This window comes from Alligator mississippiensis, chromosome 9, assembly GCF_030867095.1.
Source record: "Alligator mississippiensis isolate rAllMis1 chromosome 9, rAllMis1, whole genome shotgun sequence".
In the NCBI taxonomy this organism is placed as follows: domain Eukaryota; kingdom Metazoa; phylum Chordata; order Crocodylia; family Alligatoridae; genus Alligator; species Alligator mississippiensis.
In genome coordinates this window covers 5,760,225-5,787,397 of record NC_081832.1, presented here as the reverse complement: position 1 = coordinate 5,787,397, position 27,173 = coordinate 5,760,225, and the positions used below count along the sequence as shown (strand labels likewise).

The following is a 27,173-nucleotide window of genomic DNA, read 5'->3' as shown; positions in this document are numbered from 1 at the left end:
GTTACTCTTTAAAATAAAAAAAAAGTTTCAGAGACATTTGTAGAAATGTCAAAGTGGATACAGCATAAGATATTTGGTATTGCTTGCTACCACTTGGAGGCTTAGCTCTCCACTACTTTTGGCAGCTTTAGCACTATATATGCTTCTAGACTTAAGTTTTTCTTTGAAGCACTTAGTATATAATTATATCTACAGTGGTCATGTTTGTTTGGGGGTTCTGTTTGGTTTTGTTTGCATGTTCTGAAGCATTATTGGGTCACATCTGGTTGAACATTGTGGAAAAAACATTTTTAAAGCGATGTGGCATAACTATACCTATTAGAAGTTTTTTAAATCTCTGTAAGCACGTGCAGTCAATAAGAGTGGATTTATTTTCGTTTGCATCGACTGTCAAAGCCATATAATATTGGAACTGGCTGAAGTCAGTTTATTGTATCTATAAATTTATGGAGTTATTTTCAAAGTGGTACATTTCTGAGATTGGGGCATTGAAAAATTAGGTTGAGTAATGAAACCAGCTTTAATAATTGCTGGTTCTTTTATGAAAGCTTTTAATTTAGTAACCAGTACAAACTGGAGAGTGGCTACATTGCTGCTAAGTTTACAGTAATTCATAGACTGCTGATGTTAAGCAACAAGCAACTCCGAGTATTCATGAGAAGAATCAGTGTGGTCGATGCCTTCCAGATGCATTTGAGGATTCATACCTGTGACTTCATTCAAAGACAAGGTTTTGAAGTGTATCTGCCAGCTAGAAGAAACATTAAAAAAACAAAACCCCAAGAAAAAGTGGTACTCTTTTTTTCATCTGAAATTATGGACCTGAAGATGAGAGAAACTGGATATTTGTTACATTTTAGTCATAGTTTGTTCATATTTTTTCCAATGAAGAAGGTCAAGGCAATAAAGGTTCAACTCTGAAATACATTCATGTCAACTGTGTCCCGCTGTCAGAAATCAGAGTTTGTGTTGACCTTGAAGTCTCTTGGACAGCCAGACTAGTTGATGGGCCTAGAGGTAAAATAATATTCACTTCTGCTTCTGAGAGCATTAAGCTTCTGCTTTTCATAAGGCACAACTAATCCATATGAGCAGCTCAGAAATTACTTCCTGTCAAATTTTGTGTAACTCTTAAATCTAAAGGATTAATATTTTCAATGCTATCAGCCCCTTCACTTTTCTTTGCAACCAAGGGAGCACTGGGCATGGCTACCAGTGGAAACAGTGAAGGGATTCATTTACATTTTAAGCCAGTTTTGTAATGTCTCATGAGTAAAACTAGTTTAAGCGAAATGCTTATGTTTTTTCCGTTTGTTAGCATACTGTTTTAATATACATAGATTGAAATGCAGTCACCAGAATGGAGAAATGTTATAATAATGTGTTTTTGAAAAGCTACCTTATTTATAAAGATGATGTACAGGTGAGAAGCTTTGAAATATCTTCATTATGCAAAAAAAAAAAAGTTGTTTTCTTTGTATTTGAAAAGATGCACATTTTAATCCAGATTGCATTATATCACACTTCATGGAATAAAAAGTACCTTTGGCAGGTTTAAATCAAAACCCAGAGAAACTTTTCTTTTTCTTCCCCTTCTTCCCTTCCCCATCCTCGAGCATCAACTTTTTTTCTGAAAACCTTAAGTGAATCCCATGCTTGTCTGTTCTTCTTTTGGATTATTAGTTTATATGCAAAATATTGACCAAACTCCTACGCATCTCTGAAAAGCATACGTTCACCTTGTCCTGTGGCACGTAGTCCCATATTTTGATGATTCTGTTTGAAGTGAAAAGACTTTAAATTCTCACCTTAGTGTTTTAGTGTTTACGTCTAAAACTATTGAACTTTGCACCTTTTAAATACTGTCACTTTTATAACTTGAAACACTGACTATATGTAAAGTAGTTGTTAGTGTATGTTGATACACTTGCCTGGCGTGGGGGGGGAACATTTAAAAAGAAACAGTAATAAATGCTAACCATGCTTCAAGCCTGTACCAGGTGAGAGGGATGTTGCTGTAGCAGGAGAAATTATACTTTGAACGCTTTTTGTGGAGGCAAGAGGATAGTTGCATATTATTTTGGTCGGACTGTTTTCTCCTCTATCCAGCCTGATTCTTGTTGGTGACTTGAGTTGAAGTAGAGCTCTTATCCCACAAACAGCCTCTTTTTTTTCCTTTTTGCTTTCTGTTTAAACGTGCCGTGGATGCTCAATTCTGTGGCATTAGCCTTTTCATGTGTAAATGCATAGGATGTCAAAGCTTGTAGATACCATGCCAAGTACATGGTACTGTAGGAAGAAAGTATCTACGGAGGGATGATTGAATAGTTTAAACATATTTTTGAAACACAAACAGGGCAAAAGCAGTTTTTGAATGAAAGTATTTGGGTCTGTCTGTTACCCGTTGAAAGTGTATCCCTCCCACAATGGAAGTTACATGGTTGTATAACAAAAGATGGACTAAGTTAGGGACAGGAATGAGTGGCATTCTCTTATTTTAAAGTATAAATCAACTTTTGGTAACATTTCAAAAGAAGGGTAAAATATGCTTTCGTAGTTGCTGCATGGGCACTGGACTCATCATTTGAAAGATTTGTGGTACTATAGATTGGTGACAACTTTTTGGGTTACTGGACGCTGTGATTTTTGGTTCCCAAGATGACTGAAGGAGAGAAAATATATCCCTGATTAGTTAAGTGTTTAAAACCCCTTAAAAATTAAAATTCTCAGTAAATTAAAAGGCAGGGTTTTTTGTTTGAGAGAGAGAGAGAAATTTTCTCCTGCTTCAAGAAGTTTTCTGATTTTTTTTTTTTTTCCCCAGAGGTCTTTTCTAAAACTAGAATGTTACAAAAGACATCACATTGCTAATGATAATAGACCCTGTGAGAAAATGGTTTGTAACCATTTGCGCAATACATATGCCTGATTATATTCTCTCCTAAATGTAGTTCTCATTTCTCTCCTGTTTACTTTTGTTCACTGTAATCAATGTATCTGTACGTTAGAAATAAGCATACCTGTTTGTTTAGGATATGGACTAAACACTACATAATTTGGTAATACACTGTAATTTTGCCTCTCTGAAAACACCTGTGGTTTGGGTCAGTTGTACAATAAAGCAATATTTAAATTTATGTAAAGCTAACGGTTCTAATACAGAAAAAATGATTTTTGGTATGTTTTTATAGCATGTAAAAGATTAAATTGCTCATACCCAGAATTCCAGTCCACTCTGATTTACACTTCTATGAAGCTGCTTTTCTTTTGCCTTACTCAATTGCTGTATTCCTGTTAATTATTTACACACACTGTGTTTTCCTTATTCATGTTGCATGAAAATGTCAGATGATAAAAATGCTTTAGTGAAATGGATTTATTTTTATAATATTTAATAACTGTCAATACCCATCTATATTAACAAAGTCATATTTAGCTTTTTAGAGAAGTCTGTACAGGTTTGTGGACATAAATGTTAAACTGTAAATCTGAATAAAAGTCATTTTGAACAAGACATAAAATGCTTGGCATTACTTTTTTTTTTTTTCTTCACCCTCTCTGCAAAGTTTTCTTCCAGGAGAACAAAGGACCTTTCTTAGTAAATCAGATTTTAATTCAGTTCTAATATGTGCAGTGTTGATCTTGTATAATGCAGACTTCCAATTGAAACATCATGCAGTGGCAAACTGAATACCTACAGCCATCTAGTGTCGCACTTACTTTCACAAGCTAAAGCTGGTATTTTTAAAAAGTTTCAATAAAACTATGATTTGCATAAATTATGCTTCTGTCCTTTGCATCCCTGATTAGGCTTTCCAGGATTCTGTGATCCATGTTAGGTTAAGCAGCCTGTAGGAAAGTCATGTTTTGTCTTTAATTTTTGCTGTATTGTACCAAAAAAAAATATGTAAGGCTGGTTAGTATTTCAAGAGTAATTTGGAGAAGCACTAAAATGTTTCATTGCTGTAAGCTGCTCCTTTCCAGATCATAACTGACGATGTTACCATTCCTGTCTACTAATGCTAGCGTTTCTTGTTCCTCATAGGTTAAGAAAATTTCTTGTTGCCTGACTGCCCACAGATATATTTTTGGGAATGTTGGCAGCAATGACTGCGTTAATAATTATGAAGTGCAATCATTTTCTCCCTTCCGCTCCCTACTTTATTATGTATTTTAATTGCCGCTTTCACCTCTCAATTAACCAAGATCAATTTTTAATGAAAGAAACCTACTTTTTGTAATTTCAAAATCGGTACCGCATCACAAAAATACCTTTAAACTTACAATTGTTATTCAGATTTTTTTTTGACTTGATCTGTTTTGCTTAATGTCTTCAGCTTTGTGAAAGTGCAGCCTTTTGGAGTACCTCCTTATGGCAAAATGCTCTGAGGGAAGGGTTAAGTATTTGGACCTTTTGATAAGGAGAGGGGAAGGAGATCGGCTTGTGAGATTCTTACCGCATATGCCCACTAACTCTTCCCCACGTATGCCCACTAACAGGAGCCATTCCTCCCTCTTCCTTAGACTTTAGCATCTCTGCCTTGAAGGGTGTTGGACTGCTTTGCCCCACTGAGACCTTCCTCACGCCCATGTTGCGATTCTGCATTTCTGTTATAGAGGGGAAAATACCTGCTGGCCCATCGCCTTTCTGTTCCCAGTACTGGCTGTAAGCAGGTAGCGCTAGGCATCGCTGACTGCACGGCAGTACCTTCCTTGGTAAGTGTCCATTTGGGGTGAAGATTACGCAAGGATCTCATGGCTTTGTTCTGTTGTCAAGCTTTGCGTATAAAACATCTTTTTATCCTGTGTGCGTTAGCTGTTTGAATAGAAGCTGAAGCAGTGGGGAGACGAGTGGGACTGAAGTGTGTTGTGAGTTGTGTACAGGACTTGGACACTGTGGGTATCTCTGATATATTGTGATGGTGCTTCTAGCACCCACTCGGAGCCCAACGGTATGCAGGCCCTGTGCACATAAATAAGGAAAGCTGGGTCCTTGCAACAAATAGCTTTGGTGGTTGTGTAGAGCAGCGTTTCTCAACCAGCGGGACGCGGAGATCATGTAGGTGGGACTTCAACGCATTGCTCAGTGATTAATATGATACTAAAAGGCATGTAAACATAAAAAATACACTTCTCGGGGGAAAAGTGGGGTTTTGTTCTTATCATAGTGGGACCAGGGTTTTTTGACAAAATGGTTGGTGGGACGTAAGGTGCAAAAGGCTGAGAACCGCTGCTGTAGAGGAATTTGAGTCTAAAACCACACATGCACTTTAAGTGTGCACAGGCACTTTAAGGAGCCTTGTGCTGGGGGTGCCCCTTGCTGCTGCCCGCATTGCCCATGCTAGTGGTCTAAAACCACACAGGCAATCCTCTGCCTCTTAAGTCAAAATATAATTCAGAACCAACTTTCTCATAAGAAACAATGTTATAAATGGGAGAGAGGATATTGGGCCTTGGTTCAGGAACCAATTTTCACCAAAAATACCCCAGAATTTTGTACTCGGATCAATTATAGATGAGTCATATAGCTACATTAATGTATTTATATTGTAAATAGCAATCATATCGATTTGGAAGGACTTTGGTGACTTTGCTGGACTTTTTGAAGGGCTCTTGGCTGCAGGTTTTCTGGAGTCTCGTCTGCTTTGTTAAAGAAAACATCCAAGGAGGTTTGGACAGATGTTCTCCAGGGAGACGGGCGATGCAGCGAAGTTGTTCCCTGGCGCCGTGTCGCATCGCATCAAGAGTTGTGAAGTCGAAACTGACGTCAGAAAGTTGAAGCAAGGTGTCCGTTTATGAACGCTGTAAGTGCAAAACGTAAGTGTGGACGTTACAGCAGAGGGTATTGAGCGCTCGGATTTGAGGGCGAGGGTCAAACTCCAAGCAGGGCATCCCAGTGGCAGCACTTCACCAAGGCGGAGAGGAGCGAATCTGAGGGTGGAAATGGATGTTGCCTTTGTGCTGCCCTACTTTTCTTTTATGGCCGCACAAAAGCCAAGCAAGTGGTCGTCTATGCCCTTCCTACCACCAATGGGGTTGTGATGAAGGTGGTATCTGCTCGTGCCACTCCAGTTGCAGACCCCTGTTTGCTTTCCAGCACTTGATAAGTGAGGACAGGGCATGTTCCAGGTCCCACCGCATGCTCCTAGGGCGTGAAGGGCCTGATCCTGGGTGGGAGGGCCTGTTTTCCCTCCGTGCTATGGGTGTTGCTTACAGATGCTCTTCTCCCCTGGGTGTTTTCCACCCCCAGAGCCTGGGTTTCCACTGGAGATGTGGCTGTAGCACCAGTAGGGATTTGGAAACTGGTCTGTGCTGGGCCCCAGGCCATGCTGCAGCCCTGCAGGGCCAGGTCCTGGGGTAGCAGTTCCACCTGGCGCCGCTAGAGGCCGCTCCCCCTCTCCACGGGGAGAATGGGCCGTTCCATTAGCTAGAGGCCGCTGCCCCTTCCTCCATGGGGAGAATGGGCTGCTCCCTTCCTCCATGGGGACAATGGGCAATTCCATTAGCTAGAGGCCGCTACCCCACTCCCCCCGCGCGTGGTTCGGCCCGTATGACACAGCACAATGGCCCCAAACGCCGCGGCGCGGGGCATGCCGGGCCGGCCTCGCCTCGAGTGGCAGCGCCGCGAACCAATGGGGGGCCGAGCCGCGCGGGGCGCGTCCAACAGGGCGGCGGCGAGGGCGGGCTTCCGGTGCGGGAGCCGGAAGAGCAGCGCAGCCGCCAGCTCTGAGGTGAAGGTGCCGGGCGGCTCCCCGCAACATGTCGTCGGGCGCGCTGTTCCCCAGCCTGGTGCCGGGCTCCCGCGGCTCGTCCAGCAAGTACCTGGTGGAGTTCCGCGCGGGGAAGATGTCGTTGAAGGGCAGCACCGTCACCCCGGACAAGCGGAAAGGCCTCGTCTACATCCAGCAGACCGACGACTCCCTCATCCACTTCTGCTGGAAGGACCGCACCTCCGGCAGCGTCGAAGACGTGGGCGCCCGGGGGGGGGGAAATAAATCAATAAAGTGACAAAACAGGCCCGAATAAGCCTCAAACGGGGCGGGGCTGCCACGGGGGGCACAAATAGGGGCGGGTCTTACCCCCCCGGGACAATTGTTTGTGGGCACACCAACATTTAGTTACCCCCCCCTCCCCCCCCAAATGCTTTTGCAGGACTTGATTATTTTCCCTGACGACTGCGAGTTCAAGCGGGTCCCGCAGTGCACGACCGGCCGCGTCTACGTGCTCAAGTTCAAGGCGGGCTCCAAGCGGCTCTTCTTCTGGATGCAGGTTTGCGCGGCGGCGCCGGCCACGATCGGGGCGGGGGAGGGGGGGGGGCCGGGCCTGTCTCGACGACCCCTTCCCTTTCTTCCAGGAGCCGAAGACGGACAAAGACGAAGAGCACTGCCGCAAAGTGAACGAGTACCTGAACAACCCCCCCATGCCCGGGGCGCTGGGCGGCAACGCGAGCGGGGGCCACGAGCTCTCGGCGCTGGGGGGTAAGGCCCGTTCTCCGCCCCTCGGGTTGGGAAGGTTTATTTTTAAGTACAAACTCGCAGCTTTCTAAGAGCAAACCCCTGGCGAGTTTGGAGGGGGGGGAGACGCGAGCGCCGCTGGACGTGCTGCCGCCCCGCTCGCTTGCGGGACGACGTCCGGAGTCCCGCCTCCGAAACCAAGCGGCGTTCGTCTCTTACGAGCGTCTTGAATTAGCAAACGCTTGCAAAACGCTGTTTTTTCCCCATGCGAAATGATGCCGGTTAACCTCCAGCTGTTGGAGCGAGTGGGGGGGGGCTGTGAAAACTGTGTGAATACATTGTTTCAGGCTGTTTTTGTTTTTAGGTGAGGGTGGCTTGCAAAGCCTTCTGGGAAACATGAGCCATAACCAGCTCATGCAGCTGATCGGACCAACGGGCTTAGGAGGACTTGGTAAAAAGCTTTCGTATCTTTACGCTTTCGTATCTTTACGCCGATGTGGTGCTTTCTCCTGCTGGGTTACGTCTTACCTGACGCTGAATATTTTCGCGTGACTTTGAATAGCACTTCCCTTGTGCGAGGCGGCAAGGTCCCGATGCTGTCGCTGCCTCAGAAACAGGACGAGGAGACGAGAAACGAAGCAGCCGCGAGCTGTGCTCGGCACGTGCTTCCCTGGGGATCGATGCACAAGGGAGCTTTGTTTCTGGTCCTTGCCCCACTGACTGTTTCACTAATTGTGTCCTGTAAGCGTTCAGCAGAGCCCAGCTTCCCCCTCCCAGGCGTATGCCCCGATCCCCTGGCTGTGGCACACTTTTTCTCTGACTGAACACTGAATTATTAATGCAAGATGGAAGCATTTGAACGGGAGGGATTGAGAGCGTGTTTGGCCCAGAATAGTTTAGGGCCTGAATAGGGCCCTCTCTCCTGGCAGGCCAGCGATGTAGGTTTGAATCCTCTTCTGTCAAGGATGGAGTTTAAACCCTGGTGAGCAGTTGAGTCCCTTGAGTTATGCGAGGTTAGAGGTGACTTTGGCATCTTCTCTGAGGGCCCAGAGGAGATCTCTGAGATTCCTTATTTCTTACATTGGTTCCTTATTTGACATTGGTCTCTTCTTTCCCTGGCCTTTGTTTTTAGTGTAGAATAGCTTGGGTTGAAGCACGGTGCTCGTGTCCCTCAGTGTCAGGGCCTGATGTGCTAATTAACTTCCTGCGGGGAGAGGCAAGGGGCTTCTGCAGGTGGTGAGCATCTGGTTTTGGCATGGCTCTCAGCCCCTGCTAGCATAAGGACTGCCAGCCTGAAGTGTGGGATTTTGTGCTCTCGTATCTGGTTTGCACATCTCCCTCGGGGTACTTCTTCACTGCCACCCTTACCTGAACTGCCCAGCTGAGGTGGTCCCAGTGTAGTGAAAAGTGGTGCTGGCCTTGTTAGTTTTACTTTGTTGCTGTGGGATCAGTGTGATCAGGGACCAGGGGAGGTATAGGGCATGGTCTATTACTGCTGGGTGCATTCTGCACAGTAGAGGAATAAGTGGCTCTACTTCCTCTGACCTCTCCCATGCTATTCGGTAGTTCCAGCCCTTTGTGCATACGCTGATGGAGCACTGTTCTTGTGGCATCTAGGTTGTAACTACTTTCTAAAGGCTGAGCATCAGAATACAGGTGCTGGAAATGTCCACAGCAGTTGGACTTGGTATTAGGAGCCACCTCAAGGGGCACATGTGCTGATGGAGCATTTGGGCAGCATGTGGTACAGGAGCAGAATCCCAGGGAAGTCACTGAAAACTGGCACCTGGAGTGGGGGCTGGAAGTTAAGCTTTCTTAACCCACCTCCTAGGTTGTAGTATGTTCCTAGGTTGAAGGAATTGTACCGAGTTAAAGAGGTGAGGTGAATGCTGTGTGCCAGCCCCAGTAAGATTCCCTTCCTACATCAAGTGGAGGTGTAGATTACCCAGGGGGAAGGGACAGTGAGTGTTTGGTATGTTTCTCCCCTTTTGACTCAGTTTAAGTAATCCATCTGTCCAAACCTGTTGTTTAAAGCTGTAGTAGTGAATAGTAGTATGGGTGGAGGAGTCTTTGCATAGTTCACACATTCCCACTTCCTGTTGTCATGCATTGGTTCCCTGTGGCATTTCCTGCTCAGTGTAGTCCCGGAAGCACCTTACTCAGGCACCACACTCTGCTCTCGTTTGTGCTGTGTATCAGGTGCTTGACTCTCGAGCTGCTTTTTTGCTGTTGCATACCTGCTCTTGGCTAGTAGGACCACAGTTATCACCCTAGTGCTGGCCCAAAACACTATGATCTGTCCACTGAGAACTCTCATTGGAGCCAAAACATACGTTGTAGAAGATTAGGATCCAAGCCTATATTAACAGGCCAGCACCTTTTTAACAAGCCCTAAAATAGGGCATGGCCTGGACAAGGGGGTCCTTTGTGGTGGTGGCTCTGGATGCAGTGTACAGACCAAAGCCACTTTGTCCTTACATCTGGGACTTGAGCTGGCGAAAAGCACAAGCAGCTCTAATTGGGGAATTGTACCAAGGGGGAGCCTTAACATCAGAAGGGGGAAGCTGGTTGCATAAGGGGGGAAGAGGGTTTTTCTACTCGGCCTCTTGTGTCATTCTAGCAAGTGAAACTTGCAGAGATAGGAGTAGCCTCTCCACTAGGGAGCAAGATAAACGTTGCTTTTAAGTGAACTTGAGTCAAACCTCGCCACGTAGCTGTTTTTAATGAGGGGAGGGACCGCTGTTTCTAACTGTGTCTTTCCATCTCGTGGAAGGTGGGCTCGGTGCGCTGACTGGTCCTGGTCTGGCCAGCTTACTGGGAAGTGGGGGACCGCCAACCAGCAGCTCATCATCAAGGTAGGGTGCCAGTGAATGTCTAATGAGTTTCCACAGTGCTTCTGTGATGTTCCTTTCCTCTGAGCTGGGAGGCTTTGTGGTCAAATGATTAAACAACAGTGGGCGTCCAAGCTGCTCCTTGCCTGTGTCAGATGGGGTGGTAACTCCTTGTAAGTGTAAAGCTGGCTTGTTGCAGGGGCCTGATTTAAAAGCTGCTTATGAACAAGTGAAGGAACTTTCTTGCACCAAGTCAATAATGCTACTTGTGCTTCTAGCTCCCGCAGCCAATCAGCTGCTGTGACGCCATCTTCCACTACTTCTTCTACACGTGTGACACCAGCCCCATCTGCCCCTGCGGCTGCCGCTGTAACCAGTCCCAGCCCTGTGCCAAGTTCGGGAAACGGAACCAGCTCGGCAGCAAGCCCAACTCAGCCCATTCAACTGAGTGACCTTCAGAACATCTTAGCTACTATGAATGTACCATCTGGAGCAGGGGGCCAGCAGGGTGAGCGCTGTCTCATGTCATATCTTCTTTGAAGCTGCTGTCTGTTCCAGGCCACTCCAGATTGGTTTGAAAACTTTTCTCTTAAGCTATAATGCACTGCAAGTAAATACTGAACCTACAGCTGCCCCAGGGACAATGTGTGTGTTGGGGTTGGGGGGTCCACTCGCATCCTGAAACTGAACTGCCAGTACCTCTGGCTACCGTAACTAAGCTTGTTCTAGGCTTCAGCTAACATAGCTTTATTCTTTTACAGTTGACTTGGCCACTGTGCTGACTCCTGAAATAATGGCTCCCATCCTGGCAAACGCAGAAGTTCAGGAGCGATTGTTGCCTTATCTTCCGTCAGGAGAATCTCTGCCACAGACTGCGGAGGAGATTCAGAACACTCTGACATCCCCGCAGTTTCAGCAGGTATGGATCACGCTGACCAGTGTAGGGGCTTCCTCCCTATTGCTTCTCTAGCACCAGACCTCCCACCTCCTCTCTGTATGAATGCCTTTAGTAGTAAGTTCAGTCCTGCTATTGTAATGCTGTGCTACATCAAAAGCAGCACGAGGTTGTTGGAACTTTTTGCGTAGGAACTTCTATGCCTCGGATGTTTATTGCCTGCTTCCGTTAGCCTGAGTGTGGTCTAAACCCCTCCATTTTCTTACTTGTGACTGGGCTGTCCTCTCTTCTCTGTAATCTAACTGGGAAAGTTAGGGAATGCAGGCGCCTGTGTACCTTCATAGAAGGGCAGGTTCCTTATAGCTAGCATATGCTCAGCCACTTTCAGGTAAGGGACCTGCAGTTGGAAGTTGGTCTCAGCTCTTAGGAGGCTAATACAAAGTGCAGGGGGCTCATCGAAACATAAAGCATAGTCACTTTTTAAAGGAACTTCAGGTTAAATGAACCAGTGCCCACCGCATGCATAGACCTGGCATTAGCAATGGGGGAGTGTTACTCAGCACACCCAGCTTTGGGGCGCGAAGAGCGAGTTCAGAGCCTACTCAGCAGTGAGTCCAGTCACGTTCTTACAAACGGGGGCTTTCCTGCTAGGTCCCAAGTCTCTGTTGTTGTGATATGGAAATGATGTGCAGCTAGGAAACAAGGGGAAGATGATTGGTGTGAAGTAGCCACTGGGAGCCTGCATGTTGCTCTTGCAGCGTGACTATTATCACTGTTCTGGTTCACAGGCATTGAGCATGTTCAGCGCTGCCTTAGCTTCAGGACAGCTTGGCCCACTGATGAGTCAGTTTGGCTTACCTGCTGAGGCGGTCGACGCAGCAAACAAAGGCGGTAAGTATGTCTTGAAGGATCATAGCATTGCTGACTGAGTGCGAAGGGAATCTAGGCTGGGACCAGATGCCAGGTGTTCTCCAAAATTCACTTAGCTGCTGGCCTCAGCAAAAGGGGTTCTGCTGCCATGCATTTATCACGGGATGGTGGTACGCAGCTTGTATATGAAGTGCAGCTCCTGTCCATGGGCGTGGAAGCAAGCCTAACTGCTGTCTTTAATTTATAGATGTAGAAGCATTTGCCAAAGCAATGCAGAACAGTGTCAAATCAGACCAAAAGGAGGGAGAATCGAAGGACAAGAAAGATGAAGAGGAAGATATGAGTTTAGATTAAGTTATTTGCTGCTCCCATATGGATATTCCTAGATATTAACTTAAGCAACTTCAGTAGAATTACAGACTAACTTCATATTATGCTTATATTAAATCTACAAATAAAGGGTTTTTCTTTTATCTGCCATATGGGTTTTTCTCACTTGATTTAGATTTTCTGTCCACTTATAGGTCTTGAATGCTTGCTGTTATTGCTAGCAAAACTTTAGTGCGGTGCTGCAGGTCAGCCCAAAATTGAAGCCTTAGTCTTGGCTACTCCCATTCACAGCTTGCAGTAACTAGTCTAGCCCGTTTGTCAGGATGTTTTTTCAAATGCCCAGAATGGGCAAGCAGATGTGATCCAAAGCAAGTATCAGTGAAGCTCTTAGGTGATGTGCCTGAGAGGGGATGTCGAAGGCCCACATGACAAGTCAGTTTCTGAAGCTGGTGTTAGAAAAAGCCCCTCTGGCACATAAGGACAGTTCTGCGATTGTTTCCAAGATTAAAGCCTGCAAATGATGACAAAGCAGTAGCCATACTGGACACTGAAAGTTCATGTAGCAGCTCACTTGGGACATGTCCAAATGAGCACGAATGTGTGGCATGTGGTATTGCAGACCCCTCTGCGGTGTCACACACCACATGCTGAAAAAATAGCAGGGTGGCAGTGTGAGCTCCCTGAAGCCGGAGCTGGCCACCTGGAGCCAGGCTTCCTGCCATGGCTGCAGCTCCGGGAGGCCCCCAGGTAAGGCTTCTGGGGCCATCCTCCCTTTCCCCACCTGGGGTAACCTGCTGTGCACCAGAGCACATGTGGCATGGGCGTTCCCTGTTGACAAGTAGCAGCAGTGCTGCTGCTACTTGTGCCTGGGGAAACGAACATCTGTGCTCATCTGGATGCAGCCTGGGAGGTTGTTGTCCTCTTCAGGGCCCCAAACAGAAGTAGGTGTGAGGGGCACTGCCATGGCTTATGTTCAATGAGAATATAACATCATGTTTTATTTGACTCAAAAGTATGTACCAGTGATTTACAAAGACCATCTTTTAATGCTACAGTTAAAAACAGGTCATAATTACATTTTGCTTAAAGATAAAGACATTGTTAAAAACCCATTTTACAATATTTACCCCTCATAAAAAAATCAATATAATGATATAAGTTATAAATCCATTTCAGAAGCAAGATTTTGTCCCCATGTGACTAGATATTTACACACAAATATATATAGGATGTGTAAGTGCACAAGTGAACTAGGTGGCTTGGCCTGGGGGAAAACTGTTTTATTTTATATGAAAGCTGCTCTACACTGGGAGTTAAAGGAGAGGTGACCTGCAGGAGAGGGACAGAGACGGCAAACAGCCAGGTTCATCACTGAAACGCTACAAACGTGAGGCTTTCTGCAAGCAGCAGCTCATGACTTCATACAGCAGATCTTTACCCCGGGACCTGTTTTACCAATGGGGCCTGTTTCCTCAACATAAACAGTCAAAGCAAGAGGTTTGTTTGACAGTCCGCAAAGTATGAGCTGAGCTTTCCTCCTCGGAGCTCGGCACGATGTAGCAAACCAGGTACAAAGGCCGGAGCGGGTGGTGGGTGAACAGATGGGGCGTTACCTGCTGTGCACTGGTCGGTGACTGGGCCAGGCAGCGAGGCATGTGGTGCCAGGAGGGGTGTGTCTGATGCTGAGTGCTGTGTCCTCATGTCCATCCTTTTTAAATGGCTTCTGGTGTCTGCAAGATTCTGATACCTGAAACGTCCCTACGTAAAATGCTGGTTTTGGCCCTTGATTTCTAGTGGCAGGCTTGCTCCATGGCTCCTGGACTTGGGTGTGCCTGGCAGCTGGTACTGGACCATGTTGGGGGCTGCTGGGTCCCACCACAGAGCCAACATGTCCTGGGGAGCAGCACAGCTCCTTGCAGTTCAGACGTTGCACTTGGGTGCACTTGTACTTACAGCACGGGGCAGCCCCTGAGGCCGACTGAGCCCCTGACAGTAGCGGTGCCCGGCAGGTCAATGAGGTGTTGGTCTATCATGAGGTTCCTTATGCAGCCAATGTAATGGGGGAGAGGAGTCAGGGGCGAGGGCGATGCAGCGCCCAGCTTGGTGGTTTCTGCAGAAAGGGCAAAAACCAAGTGTTTCTTACTGCAGCAAGTGGGAAAGAAGGCAGTGTTGTCTGTGTGTCTGACCTCCCAACAACGTCCCTGGCCCCACCAGTGCCCAAGATCAGCATACAGCGCGGTCATTTGAGGAGAAAGGCAAAGCGAAGGGAGCTGGGTTTAGCTCCACTATGAAAATGGAGAAGGCACCAGTGGGCTCAGCTGTGAGTCGCCTGCTAGGGACTAAGTGCCACCTACAACCAGACCCCCTGCAGTCAACATGGGGGAGCTCTGGGGACTCACCTGGCATTCTCCCGACGTGCAAGGGCTCCTTGTGCTCTGCCCAGTGGGTCTGGCTGGGTCCCACTGTGTTGTTCCCAACTCTGTCCACCGCCACATGGATCATGTTTCTCTGTTTCGTGACTGAGAAATCAATCTACAGTCAGCACCACTTCGATGCTGTGGGAGCTGGCCAAAGCCTCCCACCTCGCCTACTCTGCTCTCAGGGCTTCACACTTATTTAGTTCCACATTGGGTCTGGTCTCCTTGGCTGCTTTCACACCAGAACAGGTCAGGGGTTGCAACTGGTGTTCAAGCAGTGACTGAAGTAGTAGCCGGGGCCCTGAGAGCCCTTCCTAGTGGGAGATGGGTGCTTCTGCAAGACAGCTGGACTAAAGGAGCTGGGGACCAGCCTCTGTCCAGTGGGAGCAACAGCTAAACTACAGCCCAGGACCTGCTCTGCTCCATCACAGCCTCTGCAACTGTGACTCTCCCCCTGCCCCATGGATATCACACAGCTCCGGATGTGGCTGCCCAGTGCAGCACACTTCAAAGGGAGGGCTGGAGACCGGCCTGGCCTGTGCCTGATCTGTGGCATGCAGGTAAAAACCCTGGTGCTGAGCAGTTAGAGACACACGTTTTGCCCCCCTCTGGGTGAGGAGCCTGCGCCCAAGGCTCTTGTTTTCTGGGCCAGGGGTGTGCATGCAGCTGCCCAGGCCGTGCAACACTTGTTGCAGGGGCTCCAGTTGCTTTCATGTACTTATGCAGGGGAAACTGACCCAAAACTGCCACTTTGGGGGTTAGAAAGCTGCTATTTATGGGATGGGCCCCCTGGCACATGGAGCATCTAAAGTCCCTCAGAGGCTGGGACTGCCTGCGCCAGGGAGCAGCTCCGCTACTGGGAATTTGGAGGCTCTGGTGCCCCACCGCCAGTCGCGGTCCCAGCCTTGCCATCTCTCACCTGTGATGGCGTGCCACTGGCCGTCACACAATGCCGGGTGGGCCACCCACGTGGAGAACTCCCCTGCCCCACTGTTCGCTTTCAGCAGGACCTAAGGGAACAACACAGCGGCGGTGAGAGCCTGCCAGGCTCCCTGCGGAGATGGGAGAGTTGTGGGGGCTTGCTTTAATTGCAGGACATTGAGTGGGAAACCACCCACATCCTCCACCTGCCCACCTTGTGGGATATGGGCAAAGCTGCCCGGTGGGGTGAAAGCCCCCATGAACGCTGCTGAGCCCTGGGCAAGGTGATGGGGTCTCTGCCTTGTGGCTCCTCCTCTTCCCTCTCCATGGGAGAACAGTTTGTCCCTTCTCCCCTTCAGGGACAACATGGGGAAAAAGGAGGGAGACCTTTCTTCCCAGGACAGACTTGCTCCTTGCCCGCAGGGAGGGGAGGAGACACGTGCAGAGCACAGGGCACCGAAGGCCCCTGGGATGCAGCAGGAGCCCTGCAGACCCTGCATGCGGCGTGTGCGCTGCCTGCCCCCCATGCAGGGGCAGAGCTGGATCTGGGCAGTCACCTTGAGTGTTTCAAGACCTCCAACCCCAATCCCTGCTACCCCATGGAGCTGGTGGGAGGGAAGGCGAGGGGGTTGTGGCCCCGAGCCCCTGGCCCACGGTACCTTCTTGTCATCCATAGACAGGGAGAGGTACGACCTTGTCCTGCCGATGTGGAAGATGAGGCCAGCGGCGCTGCGTGGACGTACCTCCAGCTTTAGGGATATGTCCTGCTCGAGTGACACTGCATTGGCTGGGGGGGGAAGAGGACAGCTGTCAGCAGGTGATGCCCCCAGTGAGGAGGGTCTACCCGCTCCAGGGAGCAGCCCACCTAAGGCAGCACAGCTGATGGGTGGGGGGCAAAGCCCCTAGTATGGTACCTAGAGTCACATGTCCACCCTCTGCAGCAAAGAAGACGCCGCTCTCCAGAGCCCCCTCGTAGCAGCGGGTGACGCCGAAGGTGCGAGATGGGGACGGCAGCGGGTGCTGGTCCAGCTTCAGGTTCCTCAGGCAGCCACTGAAGCTGGTGACAGATGTGTCCTAGGACAAGAGGGATGGTGGTGGGGTCAGTGCATGGTAGGGGCAGGAAGGCCACAGACACTCCTAGCCCTGCCTGGCTGACTGGCGTCTGAGGTCTCAGCAAAAGAAATTAGGAAGGCCCCTGCTATCTGCTAGGAGGGATCAGCCAGCTGATGCAAGGGAAGAAGTGCCGGTGCTGAGAGCTCTCTGCAGCCCATCAGGGAGGGGAGCTGAGCCGAGCTGAGCTGCGACAGAGCAGCAGCGCCCAGGGGAATGGAGCCAGCTGGCACCGCCACGGGCACCAGGTGGCTGCCTGGGGGCAGGTTCCCAGGGGCAAAGGCCCTGCCTGGCTGGGAGATGCTCTCCTGTAGGTCCTGTGTTCGTGAGGCCTCTGTGCCTTCGCACCCAGGAGAGCTGGGCTCCTCTCGGCCATGTGAGCGAGGCTACGTTGCAAAGCTGTGGCTGGCTCTGCCTCTGGGCCAGGGGCAGGGAAGGCAGAGCTGCCACCCAGGTCCCTAGTCTTGCCTGGCAGGTGCCCGCTCTAGCTGCCCTCCCCACAGTGTGTGCCGTGCCAGCAGCCTTACCCGGACATGAGCCTTGGCTGTCCTTGGGGGGACTCCCCCCACGTAGAAGGGGCCTCGGGCCAGGAACTGACCAGCCGTGGCCATCGTGGCATCTTGGGCCTTCAGCCCGTCGATGACCAGCTGAGCTCGGCGCCCGTCTCTGCTGAAGAAGACCTGCAACAAGCAAGAGTCATGCACTGCCCCGTAGGCAGTGGCCAGGGCCAGATCCCACGTGCCCACAGGCTGCCAGCCTTGTCCTGGGGGTGGAGGGGATGCAGGGCACAGAATATGCTGGGAAGAGGTAAAAGAGCAGGGCACGGGGCTGAAGGGAAGAACAGCACAAGGCCCTATCGATGTTGGCTGCCGTGTGCGCAGCTGCGTGTCTGCAATGCTGCCACCTGGGCCAGCATCGATAGGGCTGTTCCTGTAGCTGGGATCAGAGGCGCTGACAACCCTTTGCTTGATTAGGCTTTGCAGCCCCAGGGAGCTGAGATGTGGCCCTGTTTCAACGCCACGGTCCTGTGCCCAGCGCCCAGGCTGGAGGGGTTCGGTTCAGGAGCCCCTGAAGGCAGAGTCTCAGCTGGAAGGCATTGCCACGGTGCACACAGCGGGGACACGGGGGAGTGCAACATCCCTACAGGCACAAGGGCGAGGACTCCCGGTCTCCTGCCCCATCCTGTAACATCGTGGCAGCTCAGGGCCCCCCTCTCTGCTCCTCCCTTGTAGTCTGCCAGGCCTAGAAAGGGGAAGCCGGAGCGGTGCCCTGTGCTCACCGTGTGCCACCTGCGGTCGTGGTACTTGTCCTTGCTCTGGATTCTCAGCTTGTTCCCGCCGAGGTCTGCCAGGAGCACGAAGCGCCCGTTGGAGACGAGGACAGCCATGAAGGAGCCCGGCTGCTCGCTGGCCACGTAGAACAGCAGCCCGCTGGTGGCATTCAGCCGCACTTCCATGGAGAAGTAGGACCTGCGGCCAAGCAGCGAGGGGCTCCTGGGTGCAGGGCTGGGAGCTCTGCTCCCTCGCCACTACCTGCACCAACAGCCAGACTCCTCTGCCCGACACCGTGAGCTGTTCCCCGAGCTCCAAGCCAAAGGGAGTTAGGCACAGAGTAGTCCGTGACACACCTGTCAGGAAGCACCGCAGCACCTCCCAACCCCGGCCCAGAGGGGCTTGCCCCAGGCCCCCCAGCAGGTCCACAGCACAGCCCGTGGGAGCTCTGCTGAGGCCGGTGCTGTATGCACTGGCAGAGCAAGAAGCCAGGACTTACTTTTCTTGGAAGGATTCGGGGATATCATCAAATTCGAGACGGCTCATGGAGAAGCCTCCGAACTGGAAGGCCCCTCTAGCTGCCCGGGGGTGCCGGGGTAACAGGCAGGTCATCTCCTGGGATTGCCGGCGGCCTTTCAGGGCCAGCCTGCTTGGCCTGCTCGGCCCCTGGAAGAAGACCGAATGCTGCTTTGAAATGCTGAGCACCATCAGCCTCTGTAAAGCCTCTGCGCTGAGCAGGGCAGCTTGGGCTGGGGCCAGCGGGGAGATGCGGGGCTGGGAGATGCACCTCCCTGTCCAGCAAGATGCCACAGGGTGAGACGGCTGGAAAACATGGCCGTGAGCACTGCCACGGACCACGGGGCTGGCGGGCTTCCCCCACCCTGCCCCATTTCTAGCCCTCGGCTTTGTCTGGGCCCCGTGGCAAGGAAGAGCGCGGGGCACCTTCGGTTTCCGCCGGTCCTTCTTGGGAGACACTTGCATCTGCTGGGGCTGCTGGTCCCGGGGGCAGCTCATGGTCACATTGAAGCTCTCCACGTTTTGCTGCAGGTCCACGACCATCTGCGGGTCCGACTTCCTGCGGCACAGAGAAGGGGCTTCATGGGGGCGAGCGCTGCAGGATGGTGCTCTGGCTCCTGGCAGGGGGCACTGGATCAGGGTCACCAGGCGGGAAGTGCAGGAGAGGGCACGGGAACGGGGCGGGGGGTCTCAGCTGGGTGGAGGCTGCAGCCTGCCTGGCCTCACTCACCGCCGCACAAAGACGTTCCCGATGCAGCCCGTCAGGTTGCTCAGGGCGCCGGTCTCCGGCAGACCGCCCAGCTGGAAGCGCAGCTGCTCCTCCTGGAGCCCCTGCCTGCTGGCGCCCTCGGCTGCCTGCGTGGCCTCCTGAAGCTCGTCGTCCACGTACAGCCGGACCCTGCAGAGGGAACGGGGCACATTAAAGGCAGGAGAAAGCTAGAGCCATGTGGCTGAGATGCCCCCTCCCCAGGCCGCAGGAGATCAGGGGCGAGACCGTTTCCCCGATCCCCACCTCCCTGGCAGCGTTGCAGGACCTACCCGCTGGCATCACTGTAGACGGCGACATAGTGGCTGCTGTCGTCCGCGTAGGTGTTTTGGGTGGTGAGCGCCGTCCTCAGCACCTCCAGGGCGAGCTGGCCGCTCTTCAGGGACACCTGGCACTTTCCTTCCTGAGGGGAAAGGACCAATTCCCCCCACATGCCCACTGTAACTATCCGGCAGTAGGGAGAGAAGGGACCATGCTCCACTCTCCCTGCCGGAAGGAGTTTTCCCGGGGGCCAGGCCGGCTGCGCAGGTTGCAGCGAGGAGAAGGGTACCGCTGGGGTGACGTGACCTCCGCTGGGTCGCATCTGGGGTCAGGGGGGGTCTCTCTCCAGCCAGGGATACAGACCCACTGGCTCCCAGATCCCTGGGCCAAGGGACCGGGGGAGGATTTCATTGCTCCCAAACACATGGGGCATATGTGCACAACCAACAGTCCTCTTGGAAACCAGAGATGCCCTCTCTGCTCTGCACTCCCCACCCAGCTTTGCTAAATGATGGCTGAGGACAGATGAAGCCTTCTACCACTTTAAAAGGGGGAAGGATACGCAGCTTGGGGGTGCACATCAGCTGCTCCAATGCCCCCGCTAACCCCGAATGAAGCAGGGTTGTGGTTTCGTCACAGCTGTATCAGAACCCCTTTCCCACTATAACACTGGTATAACCATCGTGTCTGCCCACCCTGGCTGTGGACAAACACAGCCCCCTTGCCATGGGCTTAAGAAATACAGCAGAAGCAGATGTCTCCAATGCCACTGCATCTCCAGTCTGGAGATCCCCCAGCCGGGCTGTTACTGAGGCACAGAGACCTCGTGTCTCAGCACACGGGTGACAGTCACAGGTGGGGCTGAGAGCACTTGGCTTCTTGCAGGGTTGGGGTTGGTGGGGAGTAAAGAAGCAGAAACCTTGGTTCCTCCTTCCCCCTCTGCAGCCCTGCTCAGCACGAGCACATTTGCACCACCCCCTCCTAAAGGGCTCAGGCACGAGTCCCCCCTGCAGGTGAAGTCACAGTGCCGGGACGCACGGGGCGCCTACCGCGGTGGCGTGGTAGTACAGCAGCCCGTCGCTCTGGCTCGTGCGGAAGCTGAAGCCCGTGTAGAAGTCTTGCAGCGGAGGCACGTTCTTCAGAGATAGCGTCAGGTACCCGTGGCCGTGGAGCTTCACCGAGCGTGCCACCTGACGGAGCGGGCGAGGACAGTCACAGCCCGTCTCTCTGGTCGGGGGCTCTTTACAGGCCAGTGGGGCAGGCACAGGGCATCATTGAGAGCGGGGTGAGGAACAGCCTCCTTTTAGGCAGGCTAACAACAGGCATTTGCAGCCGTGCATGGGTGAGTTCATGGGTATAGGTCAGGAGAGCCTGTTCCCCTTCCCTGCCTGGCCACTGACTCTGTGCGTGACCTTCGCTGCTCTGCACGGGGGTAACGGCACTGCCATACAACAGAGAGGCTGCAAGGTGGTGACAGGCCCCATCAATTCAAGAGGAGACTGGACAGTCACCTCGCTGGGGTCACCTAACCCCAGCTGTCTTCCTGCCTGGAGCGGAGGGGCTGGTCCCTTCCAGCCCCTGACATCTATCAATCAATCTATGAGTGTCCCACACAGAGCTCCACTTCTGCGTGTATTTTCTAACGGGGGCTCTGAGACCTCACTTAGGCTCCAAATATTTCCTCTGAGCCCCCTAACAGCCTGCCTTGCCTGGGATGCCCATCGGGGTCAGGCACCATGTACACGTGTGGAGTGACATGCCAGGAGCAGGGATGAGGGCAGCTGGGCCGTGCTTACCAGGAGGTCTGAGGTGCACCCGTAGCTCACGCCAGTCGTCGTCATGCGCTTCAGGTCGACGTATTTCCCGAGAGCCTTCAAGCCCTTCATGCAGCCCCGGATGGAGCCGCCCTTGGGGAAGATGGCCTTCAAGCTGAAAGGGAGGAATCTGTGGTGGGACTGGGGCTGCGCCAGGGAAATGGCAAACGAGCCTGGCAGGATGCCTATGACACACGCCTGGGGACCACGGGCAGCTTCGTTTGTGGGCCAGGGGAGATGTGCGTGGAGCAAGCGCCCTCTCCCACCCCAGGACAGGGACCTCAGGCTTGCCCAGAGGGGAGGAGGGGAGTACGAAACCCTGAGTCTGCCCGGGCTGTGCTGGAGAAGGGGAGAAGGGGCCACGTAAGCAGAGGCTGGGCTGGCTCTGCCACGTGTACAGCGCAGGCCGCGTCCCAAGGCTGCATTTGGCAAGGCCAGAGGGAGGTGCCATGCCCAGCTCACGAAGGGGGTGCAAGCAGCAAGGAGAGGGGGTGATGCACCTTCCTGCCCTACCCCCCTCCTTAGTCTCCCCAGGCCTCTCACCTCTCGGGCAGCACTGACAGGGGCACGCCGCCCAGGTAGTAGGAGACGGCGTTCTCCAGGGAGTTCTCCTGCTCCACGATGAAGATGGTCAATCGCTCCAGACGCACCAGGATGCGCTTCTTGTTGTCCATTTTGAGCAGGTAGATCTGGACCTGCAAACCCAGGGGGACAGTGATATGCAACCTCACGAGGCGGGGAGCAGGACTGAGCCCAAAGGCAGGCAGAGGTCCTGGGCCCAGGGGAGCATCTCTGCCAGTCCGAACAGCCTCATCCCACTGCTGCAGCCCTACCCAGCCGAATGCAGGGAAGAGCAGAGGTCTACGAGGGGAGCTCGTACCATCAGAGGCCAGCAGCCCAAGCCAGACCGGTGAGCCCTACACCGGTCTTGACAGAAAACCCAGTGCCAGGCTCTGCCATGAGAAGCTACCCCGAGATGCCAAGTCGCGGGGGCCCTGGCAGAGACTGGAGCAGGCGCTTCCCCGTTCTTACCGCTTTGTTGGTGGTGCTGCTGACGGTGAGCAATGCCAGGTTGTTGTTGGACTCGGCCACCTTCAGGCCATCGCTGAAGTCATAGTAAAGCACCAGCTTTCCATCCTGCACCGCCAGACACAGGAACTGGCCCTGCGGGGAGGGCAAGGCAAGCCGAACTCAGCCTCATCCCCTGCCCACCATCAGGGGGTTTGGAGACCCCAGTGCTGCTCTGCAGCCGGGCAAGGAACATGCTCCTGACCCTGATCCCCGTCCGTCCTTCTTGTCACTCCCCGGGGTCTGGGGAGCAGCCGATGGCTGCCACAGCGAGCACTTTGGGAGGAGGCCTGTGAGCCTAGAGATGTGGTGGGAAAGGAAGCCGGGCTTCCCACAAAAGCACGGCCAGCATCATCTGTAACCTGGCACTGCACGGCCCTCACCGGGCTCCTCGTGCACGCTCATATGCAGCAGCACTGAAAGGGGAGCCCCCTTTGCTGTGTGGGCGCTGAGAGCCTGGCCCTCCAGCAGCCCCAAGCAAAACCACCCCTTGCCATGCTCCAAACCCCTCTCCTATCCCCCTTCCAGCTGGCACACTGTCTGTACAGCCCAGCCATAACGGCTCTGGGGTGCAAAGGCCTGATGCAGCTCCCACAGCACAGCGAGACCCAGGTCAGGCCTGGGACGGCAGCACCAACGGGGTTCCTGGCTTGCGCCCTCCTCTACGACTCCTTGCCAAGAGGCAGCTCGTCTCAAAAGGGCCAGCAATGGTGGGGAAGGGGCCGGGTGCTCGCCTCGTGCTCCAGGAAGAAGAGGATCCCGTTGTAGGAGACCATGCGCATTTCTTGCTCAAAGCGCTTGGTGGGGCCGATCTGGCTCTCAAATTTGATTTCGGCATAGCCAGTGCCGTCGAAGTAGGAGCCGTCGGTCAGCCAGGGGTCACCCGTGGATTTGGACCTGTGCAGGGCGACAGGGGGGCTTGGAGCCTTGCCCTTTGGGTGAAACTTCAGTGGCCTCCCTGGGCCGCCTCGGGAGCCATTCCCAGCCAAGCGCCGGGCTCTTACCTTGCGCAGGGCTTCTCGGTGGCCGTGTCCAGGTGGAAGGTGTGGTGGAAGTTGTAGAGACTCACCACCTCCTCATTCAGCGTGTCCAGCTCGATGCAGCCCTGGTAGCCAGGGTAGTGCAGCGTGGCCGGCGGCTGCAGGAGAGAAGCCGTCTAGGTGAGGGGCAGCGGGCAGAGATGCCCGGGCAGGGGCATGTGGAGCAGCGGACGGGACCCAGGATTGAGACCGGTAGGAAGAGTTGCCATGGGGGAATGGTGCAGCTTCCAGCAGCTCGCAGCAGGGACAGGGCGGGAGGGAGTCAGGTCCCTCCCGGGGAGGGGATTCACGGCCAGGCATGCTGCCCTACGGATCAGTGCAGTATGTGGCCGGGGGGCTGGTGCCTGCTCAGGACAGAGCCCGACATGCACTCCTGCCCCAGCTGAGTTGCCAAAGGCACGAGCCAGGAGAAACAATCCTCGCTGTACGGCAAAGCCTCATGCAGGGGAGCAGGGAGTGGGCCAAGCCCGAGGAGGTGACAGCACAGGCCACCCCCCTGGTAGAGGTCCTGAGAGCTACACACCGGGACCCCGAGGCCCCTCTCACCATGAAGCTGGAGGGGTAGCCACCCACGTAGAAGACCACGCTGTGTAGATCGAAGTTGAACAGCCCCTGCTCCCCCTTGGCCACGCTGTCGCCTTTTGTCTCGTGCAGGGTTTTCTTCTCCATGGTCACCGACATGTGTCCGTACTGCAGGATCCTGTGCGTGGAGAGGGAGGGCCAGGACCAGGGTCAGTGCCAGGGGACGGGAACCCAGACCCCAGCATGAGCATCTCCAGACTGACCCAGGGACCGCACCGCACCTAGAGCAGGAGGAATCATCCCGCTGCCTTTGCATGTAGGCAGCCAAGCCCCGCAGCTCCTGTTTGCCTACAGCAGTCTGGGGCTTTACAAGTCTGTGCTAAGTGTCCCTGTCACCACAGCTGCTTAGACCTTTGTTCTGAGGAAGGAAGATGTGTGCCCTGGAGCGAAGAGTTCCTCCAAGGAAAGCCTCTGCTTTCCAGACCCCCTCTGCCCCTTCACATAACCACGGCCCCGTGGAGCTCAGAAGGCATTTGGGTCCCTTTCTTCTGTCTGAGATATTGGGTCCCTTTCTTCTAGCTGAGATTTTGGGTCCCTTTCTTCTAGCTGAGATTTTGGATCCCTTTCTTCTATCTGAGATTTCATTCTACAGTCCCAGCCACTTTTTGCAGCCCACAAGCTCAGTCTGAAGGCCCAACCTACGGCATCCTCTCCTTGTATCCCAAGCATGACCCTCGCTTCGCTGCTGCCTCCCCTTGCTGGGAAATGCCGCCAAGCTTCATACCTGTTAATGCTGACCACGGCAAACTGCTCTCCGATCTCCTCGTCGATGGTCAGGAAGGTGGGCTCTTCATCTCCGAGCTGATAGACCCACTGCACCTTGCGGTCTTTGAGCACGACACCCATGTAGTCTCCAGTGCCCTGAAAGCAGAGCAAACAGCCCCCCGCAAAATCAGCTTTGAGCTTCCCATGAGGCTCTCGGGGCTTCCCAGCCTAGAGCGCTGCCCGGGGCAAAATCTTCCAGGGTCACTCGAGGCTGCCTACAGCAACCCAGTGCCAAGCTAAGAGCACCTCCCTGCTGAAACCCAAATGATGCAGCACCAGCGGGGCCTGGAGTTTGCAAGTCAGAGGGACGGGCTCTGGTCAGCGATGGGATCAAAGCAAAACATGCACGAGGGGGTGTTCAGGCAGTGGGGAGGGGGGGACATGGGCACACACGATGCTGCTGGCACTCTGGTAGTGAGCAGCATCTAGGGCAGTGGGAGAGGGCACTGGGCGTCTGCTCCCACTTCCCTTTGGCCCGCACGGAGGATAAAGGCAGCATCCGGAGTGCCTTCTGCTCCGTGAGAACAGAAATGTCCTGCTCTCGGCACCCGGGTTGGAAAGCCCTTTCCAGGGGCAGGAGAAAGCAGGGGGCTGGACACCGTCTGGCTTGGCCCCTCCTTGGCTGGCATACGAGCGAGTGCCAAGGACCCCACTCTGCTGGAAGACTTGTTACCCCCAGCCAGAGCTCTGTACTGCCATGATCCCTGCTTCAGGGCAACCACCTCCAGCACATGCCCATCCTCGTGCTGGGTCCTCCAGCCACAGCCCTGCTTCTGCTCAGCATGCCAGCTCCCTGCCGCACGAGGAAGCGTTTCTGCGGGTGGCTCCTACCTCCTTGCTGCCCAAGTACAGCACGAAGCGCCCCTCGTCGGGCCCACCCTGGCGCCGTGCCGGGGCGCTGGCGCTGCTGGGCTCCGGGTTCTGGATGTAGAACTTGAGCGAGGTGTACGCTGCCAGGTCAGGCAGGTCGCTCGGGGACCGGACCTGCACACCCGACTGCCCGTTGAACTTCATCGGCACCTTCACCTGGAGCAGGAGAAACCAAAGCCGAGGGCACTCGCTAACTGCGAGCAGGACCTGACCGCCACAAAGCGCCGCAGGGGAGAGACGTGGGCTGCACAGAGCCCACCGCAGGGCAATCAAAAGTGCAGGGAGCATCATGGAGACTCCACATTTCTTCCTCTGCTTGTGTGTCAGCCTGAGCCAACTGTGTCGAGGCAGACAGACAACCCTCCCGGGACAGCCAGCATTCAGGGGATCCCACCGGGCCCCTCTCCCTCCGGTCCCTACCTTGCTGGCAGCATTCCTGGCCTGTGTGATGAGCTGGCGGATCCGCACAATGTTCTCGGACACGGTGGCGTTCTTGTTCTTCCGGTTCTCCAGGTTGCTCAGCTTGCCCAGCAGCAGCGGGATGGTGCTCTCCAAGCTCGACACTATGACAGGTGGGGAGGCCGTGAGACAGACCCAAAGAGAGGGACCGCGAGGGCGACTGGTGACTATCAAGGCCCCAGGTGCACACCAAAGACACCAGTAAAGCAGCAGCAGCTGGTGGCGAGGCCCTGGGACAGGTGGACTGGTCTGGGAAGGCTCAGTGGGGGGACAAGAGGGCTTTAAAAATAGAGGCGGAAGAGTGCAGTCAAGCCTGTATCCCAAGGGCAGGCAGACAGGGATTGAGTGCCCACATTGCTAATGCTAGCCCCAACACTACCCTCTCATGAAGAGAGAGCCACGCTCAGCAGAGGGCTCACCCCTGCCCCTTCCCCTGGCCCAGCCGCATCACCACTCACCCGACTTCTTGGCGTCCTGCACTGCCTGGTGCAAGTCCTCGTTCCTGAGGTCTCCGTACTGGTCCTTCCACTCATCCAGGTTCTTCTTCATGCTGTTCAGGGTGTCCTGCACCCGGGCCGCTGTCTCGTTGGCTTTCGCCGCCGCATCCTTGGCGTTCTGGATAGCCTCCTTTGTGCCATCTTTGAGAGGAAAGGAGAGGGGGTTCAAACACAGGCAGGGCCAGCAGGAAGGTCCCAGCCACAAGCTAAGGATAGGGGGGTAATGTGGTACCTCCTCACCAGCATGGGGTGGGCTGAAGGCAACGTCCCCTTGAGTATAGGAATGACCCAAGAGAACAAGCCTAAGCATTTAGTCCCTGCAAAGAGCTTTTCTCTGGAGATGCAGGTGGTAGGACGGGTCCTGACAGAGGCTGTAGATGGGAACATGCGCTGCGGTCTCCTCCATGCCTCTAGCAGCCACTCACCCACCTCGCACAAC

General features: G+C 53.4%; 2 protein-coding genes across 4 annotated transcripts in view; one reads left to right on the top strand and one right to left on the bottom strand.

Annotated features, from left to right (window-relative positions):
* The first annotated feature begins 6,691 nt into the window (after positions 1 to 6,691).
* On the top strand, positions 6,692 to 12,525 carry ADRM1 (ADRM1 26S proteasome ubiquitin receptor). Its single transcript, XM_006274324.4, has 9 exons — positions 6,692 to 6,966; positions 7,150 to 7,266; positions 7,352 to 7,475; positions 7,816 to 7,902; positions 10,225 to 10,306; positions 10,561 to 10,790; positions 11,044 to 11,201; positions 11,966 to 12,068; positions 12,295 to 12,525. Exons 1-9 carry the CDS (start codon positions 6,757 to 6,759, stop codon positions 12,399 to 12,401), a joined length of 1,218 nt encoding a protein of 405 aa, XP_006274386.1. The 5' UTR covers positions 6,692 to 6,756; the 3' UTR covers positions 12,402 to 12,525.
* An 819-nt stretch (positions 12,526 to 13,344) lies between these two features.
* LAMA5 (laminin subunit alpha 5) overlaps positions 13,345 to 27,173 on the bottom strand; it is a 119,615-nt gene continuing 105,786 nt past the window's right edge. For all 3 annotated transcript variants that reach the window (XM_059713212.1, XM_059713213.1, XM_059713214.1), the window contains exons 59-80: positions 26,696 to 26,875; positions 26,199 to 26,341; positions 25,740 to 25,934; positions 24,868 to 25,004; positions 24,108 to 24,261; positions 23,526 to 23,659; positions 23,256 to 23,418; positions 22,486 to 22,617; positions 21,997 to 22,148; positions 21,436 to 21,568; positions 20,689 to 20,829; positions 19,651 to 19,781; positions 19,343 to 19,510; positions 19,039 to 19,171; positions 18,596 to 18,762; positions 18,105 to 18,294; positions 17,353 to 17,505; positions 16,630 to 16,789; positions 16,375 to 16,502; positions 15,714 to 15,804; positions 14,777 to 14,896; positions 13,345 to 14,487 (exon numbers count right to left, since the gene is read on the bottom strand). In XM_059713212.1, the coding sequence (XP_059569195.1) occupies positions 14,327 to 14,487; positions 14,777 to 14,896; positions 15,714 to 15,804; positions 16,375 to 16,502; positions 16,630 to 16,789; positions 17,353 to 17,505; positions 18,105 to 18,294; positions 18,596 to 18,762; positions 19,039 to 19,171; positions 19,343 to 19,510; positions 19,651 to 19,781; positions 20,689 to 20,829; positions 21,436 to 21,568; positions 21,997 to 22,148; positions 22,486 to 22,617; positions 23,256 to 23,418; positions 23,526 to 23,659; positions 24,108 to 24,261; positions 24,868 to 25,004; positions 25,740 to 25,934; positions 26,199 to 26,341; positions 26,696 to 26,875 (3,266 nt within the window). In that variant the 3' untranslated portion in view covers positions 13,345 to 14,326. The remainder of the gene's footprint in view (positions 14,488 to 14,776; positions 14,897 to 15,713; positions 15,805 to 16,374; positions 16,503 to 16,629; positions 16,790 to 17,352; positions 17,506 to 18,104; positions 18,295 to 18,595; positions 18,763 to 19,038; positions 19,172 to 19,342; positions 19,511 to 19,650; positions 19,782 to 20,688; positions 20,830 to 21,435; positions 21,569 to 21,996; positions 22,149 to 22,485; positions 22,618 to 23,255; positions 23,419 to 23,525; positions 23,660 to 24,107; positions 24,262 to 24,867; positions 25,005 to 25,739; positions 25,935 to 26,198; positions 26,342 to 26,695; positions 26,876 to 27,173) is intronic.

Coding starts and splice junctions, on each gene's coding strand:
- ADRM1 (XM_006274324.4), top strand. CDS start 6,757: ATGTCGTCGGGCGCGCTGTTCCCCAGCCTGGTGCCGGGCTCCCGCGGC. Junction 11,202..11,965: donor CATCCCCGCAGTTTCAGCAG/GTATGGATCACG, acceptor TCTGGTTCACAG/GCATTGAGCATGTTCAGCGC. Junction 12,069..12,294: donor CGACGCAGCAAACAAAGGCG/GTAAGTATGTCT, acceptor TTTAATTTATAG/ATGTAGAAGCATTTGCCAAA.